At 46.5% G+C, this 17,583-nt stretch overlaps 1 protein-coding gene and 1 pseudogene across 1 annotated transcript in view; one reads left to right on the forward strand and one right to left on the reverse strand.

Moving 5' to 3' along the window:
• The window catches only part of LOC131400664 (poly(rC)-binding protein 2-like), a 31,110-nt pseudogene extending 27,748 nt beyond the window's left edge, over window positions 1-3,362 (reverse strand).
• A 6,635-nt stretch (window positions 3,363-9,997) lies between these two features.
• The window catches only part of NHS (NHS actin remodeling regulator), a 336,002-nt gene continuing 328,416 nt past the window's right edge, over window positions 9,998-17,583 (forward strand). The window contains exon 1 of the mRNA XM_058535507.1: window positions 9,998-10,838. Within this exon, the coding sequence (XP_058391490.1) occupies window positions 10,298-10,838 (541 nt within the window). The 5' untranslated portion in view covers window positions 9,998-10,297. The remainder of the gene's footprint in view (window positions 10,839-17,583) is intronic.

Genomic DNA, 17,583 nt, shown 5'->3' on the forward strand with positions numbered 1-17,583 from the left:
CTATAAAGATAAAATTTTTATATTTTGCTATTTAACAAGTGACATTTTATTTACCTTAAATTGCTTATGTAAGAAAAAGTAGACTGTGTCAAGAAGTTGATTTTAAATTGACGTATTATTTTGTATGTGGTCTTAGACTGAATGTATATTACAGTCCAGTGGAAATGTAAATCTATGTTCAGGCACCAAAATAGGCAAAAACTATTTTCATGACATGATGTTAATAGTTCCTTCATTTTGTACTTTTTATATATGACATATTTTGGGGTTTTAAAAAATACCCCAAATTTAAAAAATTTTTTAAAAATTTTAAAAAAATTTGTGATAGTATTAGGAGGTAGGGCCTTTGGGAAGTAATTAGGTTTAGATGAGGTCATGAGAGTGGAGCCCCCATGATGGGATTAGTGCCCTCATAGGAAGAGGAAGAGACCAGAGTCTTTTCTCTCTCTGCCATATGAGGACTCAGTGGGAAGGCAGCTGTCTACAAACCAGGAAGAGAGCCATCATCAGAACCGCACCATGCTGGCACCCTAATCTCAGAATTCCAGCCTCCAGAACTGTGAGAAATAAATGTCTATTGTTTGTGACTCAGTTTATAGTATTTTGTTATGTGCGGCCCGAGCTAAGACATAATATGAGAGGAAAGTTTTGGTGCTATTAATTATGAGCATAACAAATCACCGTATGGATAGTCTTTATTCCCAATAAATGCAAATGCAAAATGGATATAATCATCATGATATTTTCACTTTAACCTTAGTTTTTGAGATACCAGCGTCTTCCTGATGTGTGTATAAGATTTGAATCAGTTCAATGCTGATTTAGAGGAGATTATCATAATTCTTGTTTTTATGCTTCTCATAGACTTGTATTTCAATATTAAGAATCCTTATGCATCTTATCTTGTGGTCAATTGGGGGTGAAAATGAAATGGTTTATTATTATTAGTTAAAACAATTAGGATGTTATACTGGTCAGAACCAACATGGTGGCTAGCTGTAGTTAGTTGAATGATGACAAACTGTGTGAGTTATAACTAAGCCCCTCTAATTTCTACTAACCTTAATTCAAATGAGGAAGTTTTCAGATAGTTTGTACAAAGGAGAGAAGTGAAAAAATTATATTTTTTATTAATTAAAGAAAAATGGAGTCAGATACGGTTGTAGGTCAGGTTCCCACCAGCAGAGCCTGAGGTGGGGAATGTTTGGTGCAGATAATGTGGTGAGGGAGAGCTCTGAGGAGGAACCTGTGAGGTGTGAGGGAAGCAGGGTTGGCAGGGGAAGGAGCTAAGCAAAGATGTGGATTCAGGAGAAGGCAGCTTCAGCCTGAGCCCACAAAGAGCTCTGCAGTGCGAATACCAGCACGGAGTGTGTTCCACACTATACCACTGAGTCATTGGCTATGGGCTGCCCTTCTAGGGGGAGGTAACCTCCTGGGTGGCTCCTCCTGAGATACAGGAACGCCTCCAGAGCAGGTTGCAGCCGTGAGCAGCCAACATCCACCACAGTGTGGGGTTGAGTGCTCCAGCCAGGTGAAGGAATTCTGGAAGGAAATCAACATCCATCTGCTACAGACATCATTTCTTTTTATTACTTTAAGTATATAAACCCACTAGAACCATCTTTTGAATATATAAACTGTTACTGAACAATGATTATTTAACATTGTTTAACTGGAAAGTAAGGACCATGAGGGCAGGTCTTTGTTCTGTTTAATTTGCAGATGATTCCTTGGTTTCTAGAACAGTCACAGACACGTAGTAGGTGTTTGTTGAATAACATCTATGGAATGAATGAATGAGGAAGATCTGGAACCCTGGTCTTCTGAATTTTGGAGCATTGCTTTGTAAGGAATTGGTACTCCTATCCGTCAGAACTGCATGTATAGGAGCTGACCCAAATAAGGGGTTATTTTTCTCACAATACAGGAAATCTGGGGAGGAGAAGGGAGCTCTGGTCTGGAGCAGCGCTCTGCCCTATCATTTGTATTCCAGGAGCCTAATCCACTTGCATGAGGCTTTCTTCCTCACGTGTGTCACTGTCACAGGACAGCCCTTCCATCTCAGCCTCAAGTCCATTCTCCAGGCCCAAAAAAGAAGAAAGAAGCAGGAAGGGGCAGCACCTGTATCAGGAAAGCAAAAACATTCCTAGAAATCTCTAGCAGATGTCCACGTAGACGTCTTTATCCAGAACTGCGTCATCTGAACAGCCCTGAATGCAAGGCAGTCTAGGGTGCCTTGGGAGCAGATTGGCTGGCGCCATTGCCACATGGAACAAAATCGAGATCCTGTTAGAAAAGAAGAAAGAAATAGTGGGTAAGCAAATGACAATGTCTGCCACTGTAGCAGAACTATGGGTGGTTAAACATGAACGTTCTCTCTCCCAAGGGCAAATAAAGGCAAAATGAAAATAAAAATGGAAAATAATTTTAAAGACTCAAATCCTTTTTCTTCTCTTTTTCACTTTCTCTATCCTTTTATTATGACTTTCCTAGCAACCAGAGGTGAAATTCTCCCCAAAGTCAGTAGGAAATTAAACATGTTTCGAAACAGATCAAAATAAGCCTGTAATCCAGGGACTTGCTTACCACTTTTTTTCCAACAGAATTCTTGGACAACTGTTGATTTTCGTCTTAGTGGCCTGTGATTCCATCTGTACACTAGTGAGTGTATAGGACGGTCACCTTTTAAATTCTTCTTTTTTTCTTAAGTAGGAAATTCAGACTTTTGCAATGTTTCCCCTAGTGTTGCCGTTACTATAGGAGACTCCTAGGTGCTATTGTGCCTTATGGTGAGTCTTGTGTTTCTTCATGGAGAAGCTTTCATTATTTCCAGACTCTTATTCAACCCCTTATGAGACCATTGAGACAGGATGAGAAATAAAAATGTCTATTTTGTGCACTGGGCTGTTACTCCTGGATCTTTACAATTGAGGTGGAGAAAGAAAACACCTCCGGAAAAATAATTTAAGAGGCATGGCTGGTTGGTTGTCTCACGTTTGATCCCAGGAGCCCTGTAGTTCATGCAAAAATATGAAAAGGGTCATGTAAGTAAATTTCAGTGACATTTTTTATTTAAAAATCTCCCGCTGACAAAATCACCGTTCCCATCAAGGGTCATCTCACACACAATTTAAAGGTTGGCCCGTCCAGTGAGGTGCCTTTGTGCCAAGAGTTCTGGATTTTCATTTACAGAGTTCTTTCTCTGAGTGGTCACGCTGGGGTTGAATTAGTGCATTGACCTTTTTGTCCCTTTGTGTTCCCCATTCATAAAAAATTGGCTGTACTTTTTGGTTATATTGATGTGGAGGTACCGAGTCAAATATCCTGACCCAAAAATACTTACCTTGCACCAGCAGCATCATTTTCCAGGGCAAGACACCATTTCTGCAAGTAGATTTGTTAGTCATGTTGATCAAAAGGGCGCAACCGTTTTTTCCAAAGAACCAGACTCTTGCCCTTTATTGCTAATTGGCTAGATATTGGGTTTTTTTTGTTTGTTAAAGCCCATCTAATGCAATATCATATATCATTATCTCAGTGAGCTTCCTATGGGGATGTTAACTTGTTCCACACCCACATGAAATAGTTTATTCTCCGGTTTTCTTATTAGATTTACTAACATGTCATTGTTGTACCATTATGATTTAACAGCCCGGGAAGAAGAAAGAACATGCTATTATACAATTCTTGGCAAAGCCAACACTGATGTAGGGAAATCATTAAGCTTCAGGAAGTTTTAACTTTCTTGCACCCAATTTCTTATCATTAATACAAGGTTTGATCTCTTCCCTGGCGCCCTGATCTTGTAAAGGAAATAGAGGGAGAAAAGGGGAGGGGAAGATTAGGAAGAGACACAGATCAGGCTGAGCCATAGCCATTTCCAGGGCCTGCACTTACATCAGTGATTAATCAAACTAATGGGGAGTTCTAATTCTGTGCTTTGCTCCCCTTAAGCCCTGTAATTGCGGTGTCTCTGAACCCAAAGGAAACATGTTGCTCTCTGCGTGCCCAGGCGCGTAGCTTTTAAATCTTCATAACTCGGTAATTACTACAGTGCTTTCCTTCAAACCTGGCTCAATTTCACTTCCTTAATGAGCACTACAATCTTGATAAAGTTTGAAGTTTGTTGCCTCTGCTGTTCACAAGGACTCAATCCCAGACTGATAATGTGAGTTGTAGATTTTACTCCCTCAAGTTCCTCTCGAAAAGAGCTGATTTATTTCAGGACCACCACAGTCAAAGGCACTTCCTCTGGGCCAAGGCCAGCGCTGGGCGTTTTCGTCACAGAAGGGTGCTTGGAGAGCAAATTCTGAACAGTTTAAAAAAAAGGGGGCAGGAGGGAGCACATGAACCCTTGGGGAATGACTGTTTTACTTTATTAGCGCCATGGGCTCTAGAGACTGTGGTTCATCTTATCCAGTTGAAGACTTTTCTTTATAGGAAATATATTAAAAATCCACTTCCTCTTTATAAACTGAGCCCTGCCAGAGTGAAAATTACAAGTCAGCTTAAAAAAAAAAAGGCAACATAATTTCCACATTCTTTCTCTTACCAAATGGTTTTCTGGATTTTTTAAAGACTTGTTGGAAATGCCACTTAATGATTCTAGTCAAAAGCACATCTTCTCTTGCGGCTGGTTGGAGGGTCTCTGGATTTTTACCACTCTGTTTTGCTTTCAAGCACGTGCTGATGCTTCGTCTCAGCTTTAGTCTTTCTGTTTCTAAGCTGTAAGAACCAACCCTGAAGCCTGTGTTGCTTTTAGACTCCCCGCTTGGGTTGGTATTCCCCGCAGACAGTGTTAATCACTCTGGGATTCTGAGCAGCACTTAATTCTTATCTCTATTGTAGCTTGCTGGCGGTGCACTACCATTATTTGTTTACATCTCTATCTACCCTACTAGACTCCACCCTTTGAGAGCGATGTTTACGTCTTCTTTCCTTTTATATCCCTGGCAGCTAACAGAGGCCTGAGCACCCAATAAATGTTTGCACTCAGTAAATAAAGCTTCCGGTAAGTGTTTGTGGCATAACCAGAGGAACAAAGACGTGAATGAAACGCCCTTGTTTGCTATCACCATCTGCTTTAACTCTGTCAGTTATTCTGATGTATTTGCAGTTCTGACTAGATCCAGATTTGGCATGTTTAAAATTATATTCAGTTGTAAAATGTGAGGCTAGGATGTTTGAAGATAAGAAAGAAGTCAAAATTTCTCCTATTGGAAACAATGTGAATAATCAACAGTGCTTTGCAGGAAAGATAAAAAGGCTGGTTGGAACAGTCTTTAGATTCATGGGGTTTGGCATTTTGGGAAAACCATTTAATAGCATTTTTTTTTTCTGCTCATGTTTCCCTGTCAGTAAAATGCAGAGAGAAACTCCTATCCTTCATACTTGATAAACCAAATGAGGATTTTTGAGGAAGAAAAGCACAAACTAAAACAAAGGAAAACCTTCAGTAGTGGTCTATAGTCTTTTTTCACCTTAAAACTACGCATGACTGTTGTCGATATGTGTGTACCTGTACTTATGTGTATGGTGGCTGCTTTGTATTGTGATATATTAATGGATTTTTTTTTCCTCTGGTGTTTCCTGGAAACACAGGTGCACAAAGCCAAATTTAAGGTTCTCAAACTGGAAAAACTTGGACTGTTGAGTTTCAAACACTAAGCCATGTAGGCTTTTGATGTAATGTTTATGCCGTGAACCAGAGATCTGGAAGAATGCATGGTCCCTCTGACAAGATGGCATACCACCATGGGCTGCTGGCTTCCTCCCATGAACCAGCAAAGCTAAAGGAGAGAGGGAGTTGGTGAATCTCAGAGCTCAGCTGCTAACATAAAACTTGAGAGAACCTCCTGGGGAGCGTGAGGGTGGTGGTCTCCTGATGTGGGGGAGAAAGGGGTGAGGAACATCTTCTGCAGTCCTTCTGCTAGCTGTGTGTATGCCTTCTTCCCACACGTTTCAAGGCTCTCTCATCTTTAGTCTTTATTTTGCCCTACAGGTGTTATTCTGTGCTATAACTTTATCTGTGGGTACAGTCTGAGCATAGGCTAACCATGAGCTCCAAAAAGTTTTCTGCTTGAATGTGAACCCTATGACTCTCCAATAGTTTCCCAAGAATGGCAACCTCTCCCTGCTTCTCCAGCCATTGCTACCCGCTCTCAAATCTGCTCTCCCTCCTTTGGCATGTATCATGCACTTCCATTACATTTTTATGGACAAACCATATTCATTTACTTTCAAATTGTTGCTTTTTACTTATGTAAACTTGATATATTTTTCTAGAAATGGTTTGGGTAACTTGGTTTGGGATGGAATGCTCATAGTTTTTCCGGATAAAATCAATGAAAATATTTTTTATTTAACAGCTTTTTACTTAGTGGTAGGGCTTTTAGGAGGGAATTAAAGCGATTAAGTGAGGAATAGGTGCAATTGGGTGCAGGAAGGGAGACTTCAGTCACTATAATTACATGATTATGCTAACAAGCCCCTGTATCTCCTGGAATTTCTGAGACAAAAGAAATATTTTTCAAGTATAAATAGTGATGGTGCAGCATCAATGCTGGGATGTTTGAAACAGAACATTTTTGGTGAAGGATCGTTCAGGAATCTCTGCTTTGTTGCTTCTACAGGTTCAAGGTTCTACAGGAAACTTGACCACAGTTCTGTGGAAGCGGGAGGCTAGCCAGGCTGAGGGTGGAGGTGCCTTACGGTGCTCCCAATGCCAGCTCTTTCCTTTGACAAAGATGTTGTTCCTACTGGGCTGCAGCAGACAGGAGTGTAACTGTGGGGCATGGTGACACAGACAGGATATTTCATTCATTTTATGATGGCATAAGGTTTATACTGATCCAACATTCGAGTTTAGGGGGAACTTGTGCTGGCCTTTGAGCTGCATGAATGACTGCTGGGGATTAGGCAATGGGGCCATTTTTAAATGCTGCCTTTCCTTTCCTTTTTGGCTATAAGCTCATGGTAATAAATATGTGTACACGGGTTGGGGAGGGTATATGATCAGGAGAGACCAATACATGCATAAGTAGGTATAAGAATCTGGCCTAAGATATCAACTTTGATTTCATCAGAGCTTTTTGTGGGAAAACTCAGAGTAAAATGGTGTAATCGGGGATTTGAATAAGAAAGGCACAGCTCCTGGATGTGTTGAAAACTCATTGGCATTAAGAATATTCATACATCCCATCATGATTACATGTGGTTATTACACTTTTATTGATTTTAGTATTTCAGTTCTATTAAGTAGGAGCCAAACCAAAAAATACGTGTGCGGGGGTATCAGGGGTATGGGTGTGGGGGTAAGCCGCACAGGAGGGGCTTGAAGTTGGAAGGGGTACAGTGAGTCCAGGAGGTTGTCTTGAAGCTGCCCTTGCATAGCTAGCACACAGTTTTTATTTAGATGGTGTTACGGATGTGTAACAATCACTTTTCTAAAGGTGCCTTTATTCACACCTTGAAGTGGATTGAGAAAACATCAGCAACCATATCAACGAATATTTTTATTTGTATTAGTTTTATTTGGGGGGACTTTGAAGGCAGCCGTCCTTCAAAGTCACCAAAAATAAAAAACTAAAGTCATCTTGGAGAGGTCACTGGGGACAACCGGGGGGGGGGGGGGGAGTGAGACCGATGGAGATCAAAAGCCAAAGTCAAAGCTTTTTATTTTGAACCAAATGGCTTTATTAGCACATGAGTAGGCGTCCAGGAGATTACAAAAAGAGTATTCCTTTTTGCATAGTTGAACTGTGCTTTGAATCATTTTGAAATCTTGACTTGAGTCTCTGCTGACCACTTTGGGGCAGAACCCAAAAGTAGCTAGCCTGTTCTTGAACTTATCCTCCCTTTCCTGGGCCTGAAGAAGGACTCCCCCTCCCATCAGACTTTTCTGCCCTCCCCTTCAATCACCTCTCTGGGTGGATAGGGACCCTCCGGCCTAGGAAGGAATTGGCCAATAATCTGAAGCTCCGCTTAGGAGTTAGAGCCCAACACCACTTATTGTCCGTGTCAGTATTCAGCTGAGCCCACTCCGCTGGCCCCTTGACTGCTATTAATAGGATAGTGCTGGGTGAGGGGGAGTGAGAGGCAGGGCAGACTGGCCACAAGGCTTGCTAGCTGGATGGCTTTAATACCCCTCCTTGTTCTTTATGCCTCAATATGTTTAGGGAGGAGTGTGTGGCTTGGCTACCTAGCAGAACTCATGTTCAGAATTTTGAACATATTAAAAAGTCAAGCTAAATTTGAAAACAGCCATCTCTAAGCTTTTTAGATTTGTGAGCTAAAGAACAACTCCTAAAACACCCTTTTCCAAAATATTCTTTTTTTCACTTTTTATTTGGAAACAAAACCAAATTTAAAGTTGCAAGAAATGCACGATGAATCCCAGTACGCTCTTCACCTAGACTCACTATTTTGCACATTTTGCCACGTTTTCTTTTTTGTATATATACATTATTACTATTGTTGTTGTTGTTGTCGTTGTTACGAGCCATTTATGTGTACCTTGCAGACATCATGACCCTTTACCCCCAAATCCCCAGCCTGGATCTTTTATGAACAAGGACATTCCTCTGCCAAAAATGTTATTTTTTTAGGTAGAATAAGAGAAGGGTCTGTTGAAGCCTTTATAACCAAAGTGTGGGCCAATCCAAAGGGCTGACTGTGGGGCCCTGTGCAGGCTCCCACTAAAGGCGGGCAGAGAGGAGAGGAGACCCCACCGCAGGTCTGGAGGACTTTATTGTTGCCATAAAACATATTTTTTCCATGTTCTCTTTAGACACATGAAATGAAGGCTGCATTCCCAAGATCTGGCTTGTGGCTTTAAAATAAAAAATATTTTTACAGTATTCTTTTTGGAGGGATGAAAGCATGTATTTTATTAACATTTCCCAAACTCTTCTTTAGGTTTTAGGCTGACAGCATCCGGCCTGCAGACTGCCACAATAGAAATAACGTGCCTTTTTAGAAATTATACCTTTCAGTTAACTGAAGGGGAAAACTTTCCTTTCTTCTGTGAATCATCATCTTTCTGATGGAGAACTTGAAAATCCCCGTGTATGATCTGCACAGAAGAGTGACAGGGAGGTAATCCGGCTTATCTCACCTAACGTGTCAATGAGTTTTGCAAGCAGTTTTCTGGGGTCTTTGCTCATTGGTGGTTTGGGTCTCATTCATAATATACTCTAGAGACCTGGCCCAGCGCAAGAGGCCGAGTGATGCCCAGGAAGGGGTATAAACAGCACCCTGGCCACTGTGGCCGCACTAGGATGCGCCCGCGCCGCGTCACCCTCCCCAGCGGTCTCACTGCGCTCACAGAGCCCAGGGCACTTCGAGGGGCAGCCCAGTTTTCCCTGCTGAGAACCCAAAGGACTTGCTCAGAGCTGGAATTCGGCTAGGCGACTTGCTCCAACACGCCAAATCTGCCGCATCCCCAATACTCCACCCTCCTGCCTCTGCGCTCGCTACCCACACCCCCAACTCCAACTTGAGGACTCCCCGCCCCCACCACGCTGACAGTCTCAATTCTAACTCCTTGGATGCGACGAAGTGGCTTTGCGTCGGAATGCGCCCCGAGCGGCGAGGCCACCAGTGACTCCCAGCGGCCGCACAGGGCTCTGCGCCCCCCTCGCCCCGGCCTCCCCCCGCCCTGCGTCCGCCCCGCCGCCCCCGCACCGCCTCCTGCGCCCGGGCTGGAGGCGGATTCCTCTCTCCGGGTTTTCAAAGCGCCTTTCCGAAACCTCCTCCCCGCCCAGAGAGGGAGAGAGATCCCGGGCGCAATCGCTCCCCGGAGCGGCCGAGGGGCGCGCGGGGAGAGGCCTGCGCCGGGGTACTTTCAAACTGAGGCGCGCGCACACGCTCACACCCACCCACCCAGACACACACACACACACACACGCACACACACACACCCATTTATAGAGGCGGTCGCGGCGGCAGCGGCCGGGGCGGCGGCGGCGAGCGCAGGAATGATGGAGCTGAGCCAGCCGACCCGGGTTGGAAGCAAGTGAGGAGAGCCCAGGCGCACCCCGAGATTTCTGTGCCCCACGCTTGTCATCCACCCCAGGGAACGGTGCATCGGGAGGAGGACCGGCTGGACTGATTTGCTAGGGGGAGGGCGGGGAAAAGGAGGAGGCCAGGTGAGCGGAGGAGCCCCTTGAGTATCCCGACTGCCCGATCGCGCCTTTGCCCGACTCCTGCCCCCTCTCCGCCCAGGTGGGCGCGCCGGGTTGCCCGCTCGCAAGGGGCGCTTTGAGGAGACGAGAAAGTCGCGGCCCGGCTGTGCGGGATGCCTTTCGCCAAGAGGATCGTGGAGCCGCAGTGGCTGTGCCGGCAGCGGCGCCCGGCGGAGGACGCGAACGCAGGCAGCGCTGAGCCGCCGCCGCCCCTGCAGCCGCCCGGCCGACGGGACGAGGCCGTGGCGCCGGGGCCGGAGGATCCTCCCCGGGCGCCCCCTGCGCCTCCCGGGCCGCCGCCGCCGCCGCCGCTGCCCGGGCCGACCGACCAGGCGCAGCCGCCGCACGGAGAGGCACCCGCGGCCGGCGAGGAGAGCCTGGCGGGGGTCCCGGAGGCGGCGGCCGCGGCTGGCGAGGCGTCCTCGGCGGCGGCCGCGGCCGTGCTGCTCATGCTGGACCTGTGCGCAGTCAGCAACGCCGCGCTGGCCCGCGTCCTCCGGCAGCTCTCAGACATGGCCCGGCACGCGTGCAGCCTCTTCCAGGAGCTCGAGAGCGACATCCAGCTCACCCACCGCCGCGTCTGGGCGCTGCAGGGCAAGCTCGGCGGCGTGCAGCGCGTCCTCGGCACGCTGGACCCCAAGCAGGAGGCAGTGCGTGAGTACCCGCGCCGTCCGCCCGCCTGGCGCTCCGCTCCTACGCCGCACCCTCGCGCCCTCCCCGGTCGCCGCAATCCCAGCCCCGCGGCGCCGCGCCCGCTGCAGCTTGCACCTTACTCTTGCCTCCCCACCCCTCCCCTCCCCTGGGACCCAACCCAGTCCTCCGGGTGCCACGAGTTCCGGCTGGACTCCGATGCACGGATGCAGACGCGGATGCGAGAAAGTTAAAGGGGCGGCCTCGGAACTCCCAGGCAGCTTCGGGCTGAGAGGGAGCGTTTATGGGGACACAGGAGGCAGAGGGTTCTGTCATTCGCCTCCGGGGTTCGCCTTCCCCGTCCCTCCCGGGGAGCGGGGGGTCGGTGCAACTTCTGTGGTTTCCAGCAGCCCAGCCCTGAGCCCTATAGCCCCCCCATGGGTATTTGGAGGGGCTCAAGGAGTAGTGAGTGTCCTTTTGGGGCTTCTGCAACGCCGTGGCGGTTTTGTCACTTTTACTGTGTCCTCAAGGGCTGCGCCGAGCCCCGAACTTGTGCTTTGCGCTCGTGTGCGACGTAGCGCGGTGCCGCACGCCTCCTGGAGTGAACTCCGAAGCGCTCTGCTCCAACATTGTGGCCCAGAGGGGCTGTGGAGAGGGGCGTGGAGGGAGGAGTGTCCTGGGCCCGACCGGTGAGACCCCTGGGCATCTTTTCTGCCCTGAACAGCACAGGGTTCCTATTAAATGGCTGTCTGTGTCAAGTGTCCTCCGAGAATCCCGGAGGGCCCCCCCTCCACCGTGTACTGTCACCCAAATCCACCCGCGTGTGGAAACACCTAGGCATCTTTGCTGACCGTTAACTGCACTCTTCCGACACCCTAGGGCTCCCAATAAATGTCATTCTGTGTCATCTGCCTTCCGAGAGGCGCTCAGGAGGGTCCCCTGGAGCACGATCAGCCAAATCTGGCGGTGGCGGAATCATTTAGGAACGACCGGACGGTGGGCGGGGGTACTAGGCTGGCGCGCTGATCCTTTGGCGCCTAGTCCGGCTGCGACGCTCGCGGCGAAGGTGATGTCAGCGGCTCTGACTTACATAAGAAGCTTCCCCGGTTGCTGCAGCAGCTGCGCCGGTGCGCGGTGGCCGCGGAGCGCGCGGGGCGGGGGCGCTCTCGCTGCATCCTTCCCCGGGGATTTCCGGGCACCTCTGCCCTGCAACCCAGCCCAGCCTCCTCCCCGACCGTCCCCGCTCGCGCATTTTCCCCCGGCCCCCCAAAAACCCTTTGAACCCCGCCTCGGGAATTCACTGCTTTTCTGCAATAACAATAATAATAAGCATAATGAGTAAATGATGTGCGCGATCGGTTTTCGCAGCTATAAAAGACCCAGAGTTGGGTTAATCACTGGTTGTTTAAAAGGGCAATTCCGGGGATGAGTTCTGGAAAGAATTAGGACTGCCGTAGGCCAAGTCGTATTTTACTTTTGGGACTTGAAATGAGCGCTTTAATCCTGCCTCCCTTTTACCCCAAACCACACAGCGGGGACAGGCCCTTCACTTTCAACAGCGCTGATATCTGGGGAGTGCGGTTGGGGTGAGTGGTGATTTCACTTCAAAAGAACTGGAGGGAAGTTTTGCAGACTGTTGAGTGTTACGTACATTTCCCGTGTGTGTGTGTGTGTGTGTGTGTGTGTGTGTGTGTGTGCGTGTGTGACACACCGCTCCTTAAATTCGATTTCACACAAGTGAAACTCAGTTCTGGAGCAGAATGTGTCCTCTTCTCCCCTCTTTCTTCAGAGGCAGCGGTGGGCAGTTATGTACCCGGAATTGAACACAGTCCTTTCAAGTCCTTTTAACTGTTTGGAGTACAAACAAATGGTTAATGGAGAAAAAAGAAGATTTTTAGTGTGTGCATACAGTTGATGAATATATACTCTATGCATATTTATATATGAATAAAGAAATAAAAATGGGGCTAATATAATACCCAGGGATGGACTTAACATCTCCTATTATTTTTAAATTTTTTAAAAACATTGTCTCCACATTCTGTGTCCAGACCTCTCTCTTCTGTTGTCCATATAAACTGAGGATGGAATTGTTTTCGTTTGATGTCATAAAAGGCATTACCGTTGGGAGGAAAAGCACAACATTATGTGTCTTCCTTTGGGTTTCCCAACATGCGGAGGCAGAGACAAGGATTTCTGTGCCAGTAGCTTATCTGAGAGGGGATCCCAGGAAGCACAGGGAGGGAGTGGGTAGGTGAGACAGGGGAGGGAGGAAAGCTCATGCACGTTGTGAGCTGGTTACCACAGTGGACAACCAGGATGCATCCAGCACACACCTCAGGAGTGTTCCACTGAGGGGTGAGGAAGCTGGAGTATTTATCCACCAACTTCCCCCCTTCACTGATGGAAAGTGGCACCTGGAGTGAACTCCCTGGCTCCTGGAGCTTCCCCAACTGTGGGCTCAGCATGCTCCTGGGGCCAGGTAGAGAGATGCAAAAAGCCTGTGGTGTGTACAAGAATGTCTGCAGGGGTCCTCTGGGGAGGGCAGAGGGGCTATGGATGGAGTACCAGGGGCATCTGCTACATTATGCATCTCCCTTTAGCATTGCTCAAGGCCTAGGGGAGTTTCAAAGGGAGAGGAAGCCTAAAAGTGACCCACATTCCTTTTTCTCCTGTTTGAAGGTGTTTGGGTGCCTCCATATCCCCTGTATAGCCTTCCCACCTGGATCACCATTCCCTGTGCGATCTACTTGCTGCTTCATCCTTGGACAGTTGCTTCCTGTTGCCCTGAGTCAGGCTGGGGTGGTTTTTGCAGGGGTGACATGATCTGACATACACTTTAGTGAAGTCACTCTGGAGGCAAGTCTGAAGGCTGGTAGACCACTTAGACAGTGTGACTGGTGATGGTGGCTAGGATTAGGGAGGTAGCTATGGAGACAGTGAGAAGTGGTTGGATTCTGAATTCATTTTGGAAATAGAATTGACAGGACTTACTAATTGGATTGGGTACAGGGTGTGAGAGGAAAAAAAAATTATGGATGACTTCTAGTTTTTTTGGTTTAAACAACTCATAGAAGGTGGTACCATTTCTAGAGATGGATAAGGCTAGGGGAAGAGTGGAAATTTTATTGTAGAGAGGGATGTAATCAATAGTTTTCTATTTGTGCCGTGTTAACTTGAGATGCCTTATGTGTCTTAGACAATTAAATGTGTGAGTTCAGAACTCAAGAGAGAGGTCCAGGCTGGAGACATTAATGTGAGACATAAGGGTAAAGATGGTATGTGAAGCCTTGGAGCTAGGGACAACGTAGATAGTAAAGAAAAGGGAGCCAGGACTTAGCCTAGGGCAGTCCAACTTTGGAAGTTTAGTAGAGGAGGAGAAAGGCTGCAAAAGAGCAGCCAGCAAGCTAGAAGGAACATCAGGCGAGTGTGGTATAATGGAAGCCGGGGGAAGTTGTTTCAAGAATGGAGGAGAAGTCAATGTGGTCAAGTGCTTCTGATAGTGAGATGTGCGCTGAGATGAGACCATTGAGTTTGGTAACTTGTAAGCAGGTAGTGGCCCTGATAGGTGCCATTTGAGTGGAGGGGTGGAGATGAAGGCGGAATAAGAGGGGATGAAGAGAGCGCAGGAGGAGAGGAAGAGGAGGTAGCAACCATAGACAACTCCTGTAAGGAGTTTTGCTCTGAAGGGGAGTGGAGAAGTGGAGCCATGCTGGAGGGGAGTACAGGGTCAAGGGAGATTTTCTTATAAGGCGTTAGTATTTAGGCCCGTTTAGATTCCCTGGGGGGGGGGATTGGTGATGCTAGAGAAAGCATTGGATAATTATGGAAGTCCTTGAGAAGCTGAGAGGGGAAGGGATCAGAGCACCCTTGGGAACGGGAGGGAAGGTGGAGGATATGGACAGGGGCAAGTGGGCTGGTGAACTGATGGCGGTGGGATGGGGTGTTCGTAGATGATTACAATCTCTTTTCTCTGTGAAGTACGCAGTGAGGTCATCAGCTGAGAGGGTGACAGTAATATGAGGAGAGAAGGCTAGGTGTTAATGTTGTCTCAGGGAGGGAACATGGCTGCAGTAAGGAAGTGTAGGGGGATTACTCGGCTGTGTTGAGAGCCTTCTGAGATTTATGATCATAAACTTGAAGTAAGACCAGCTTTTCAGTCACTAAAACCCGAGACTTTGGAATTACTTCATGGGCCTCGACCCCAAGCTGTTCATCCTTAGACGTTTTAATGCAGTTGGCTTTTTTGTTGCTGTTGATTATATTTAATTACTGAGTTTTAAAGTAAGTTTTATATTAAAGTTTAACAATCTTACAGAAAAGTGCACAGACCATAAATGTATAGCTTGGTTAATTTTCACAAAGTGGGCAACTCATGTAACCATCACCCAGATCAAGAAATAAAACGTTACTGTATCCTGAAATATCCCCCTCAGGCCCTTTACCAGTCTCTGTCCCACTCCCTAAAGGTCACCACTGTTCTGATTTCCACCTCCATCGATGAGATTTTCTTCTTTTTGAAGTGTATGTAAGTGGAGTCATATGGTATATACTTTTTAGTATCTAGCGTTGTTCACCCAACATTATGTTTGTAAGATTCTTCCTTGTTGTTGCATATACAGTTGATTGTTCATTCCTGTTGCTGAATAAAATTCCATTGCGTGCATATACCACAATTTGTTGATCATGCTCCTGATGATGGACGTTGGGTTGTTTCCAGTTTGGGGCTATTACTACAAACATTTTTCTACATGCCTTTTGATGAGCGTATGTATACACAGCTGTTTGGTATATATCTAAAAGTGGAATTGCTGGATCAAAGGGGATGGATATGTTTGGCTTTAATAGCTACTGCCTAACAGTTTTCTAAACTGATTGTACCAATTTATCCTCCCAGAAGTATATGAAAGTTCCAGTTGCTCCATATCTTCACCAACACTGGTATTGTTTTTTTAATTGTAGCTACTCTGGTGAATGGGTAGTAAAAATCTCATTGTGGTTTTAATTTGCATTCCTCTGATGGCTTGTGAGATTGAGCACCTTTTCATATATATTTTTGACCATTTGGGTATTCTCTTTTGTGAATTACCTGTTCAAGGCCTTTGCTCCTTTTTCACTAAGGTTCTTTGTATCTTTTTTTTTATTGCCTTGTAGGAATTCTTTATATATTGTAGATATGAGTCATTTGTGAGCTCTAGGTATTGCAAATACCTTCTCTTACTCTGTGGCTTGCCTTTTCACTCTCTTAGTGTTATCTTTTGATGAGCAGAAGTTCTTATTTTTATGTAGTCCGATTTATCAATCCTTTTCTTTATGGTTAGTGTTTTTTGTGTTCTGTTCTGTTTGTTCTCATTCTTCACTGATTCCAAGGTCATGGAGATATTCTCCTATGTTCTAGAAGTTTTTCGTTTTGCTTCTGTCATTTAGATCCATGATTCATATGGAACTGATATTTGCAAATGGTGTGGGGGGGGCAGGATTAATTTTTTTCCATATAGTTGCACAGTTGATCCATTGCCACTTACTGAAGAGACCATCATTTCCCCATTGCACTGCAGTGACACCTTTGTCATCTATTGAGTGGATTGATTTTTAGCTAACATTTATTGAGTTATGTGTCAGGCCCTGTGCTAAGATTTTTATGTGAATTACCTTATTTAATCTTCACAATAACTCTATGAGAGAGGTACTATTATTTTCCCACTCTACTGAGGGTTAGCAACTTGCTCCAGGTAGCAACAGCTAGAAAATGCTGGAGTCTAGAATTAGGATCCAAGCCTGAGTCCACCAACTATGTTCCTAAGCACTAGACTTTTCTTCCATGCATTGCTGCACAAATCCAGGGGCATTACTGTATTAAAATCAAGGCCCATCTCAATATGCTTCTGTCCACTTGACAAGCTTCATCTCTTGCTCTTCTACCCAATGTCCCTCCCTGCTTTCTCCACCTTCCAACCCAATCCAGTCATACTGAACTATTGGGAGTTCCCCAACTTGCCAGACTTTCTCATTCTTCATGCCTATGTATATACTACTCTTTCCTTCTGGAACATTTCACTAGCTAATTCCTACTCATTCTTTTTTTTTTTTTTTGGTAAGGAAGATTAGCACTGAGCTAACATCCATTGCCGATCCTCCTCTTTTTGCTGAGGAAGATTGGCCCTGAGCTAATACCTGTGCCCATCCTCCTCTACTTTATATGTGGGACGCCTGCCACAGCATGGCTTGATAAGCGGTGTGTAGGTCTGCGCCCGGGATCTGAACCCGTGAACCCCAGGCTGCCGAAGCGGAGCACATGAACTTAACCACTATGCCACTGGGCTGGCCCCCTACTCATTCTTTGATACTTGACTGACACATCATCTTTTCTGTGTCCTTGATTCCTTGCCCACCACTCCCCACCTATGAGTTTTCTAGAACTCTGTGCTAACCTTTATCTTAGCTTTTCTCATTCTGAACAGTAGACAGTGTTGGCTCTCATGCTGAAGGCTGCCTATTGCAAACTCCTGTGACTCTGCCTAGGGTTTTTTTTCTGGCTAAGGGACCACGCTCGGTCTTGCACATAGGGAAGGCCAGGAGCGCCAGTGAGTTAATGCCCCTGAAGCAGCACTCAGCCAATGATGGACATGGCATTGGTGGATGAATGCCCCAGCTTCCTTGCTCCTTGGATGAGAGAACTCGGGCACATGTTCTACACTATCCCTCAGGATTCCCCAGTAGGATTGAGCTCCAGTTGCCCACAGTGGTGGCTTATTTGATAACACACCAT

Source organism: Diceros bicornis, chromosome X (assembly GCF_020826845.1).
Source record: "Diceros bicornis minor isolate mBicDic1 chromosome X, mDicBic1.mat.cur, whole genome shotgun sequence".
NCBI lineage: Eukaryota > Metazoa > Chordata > Mammalia > Perissodactyla > Rhinocerotidae > Diceros > Diceros bicornis.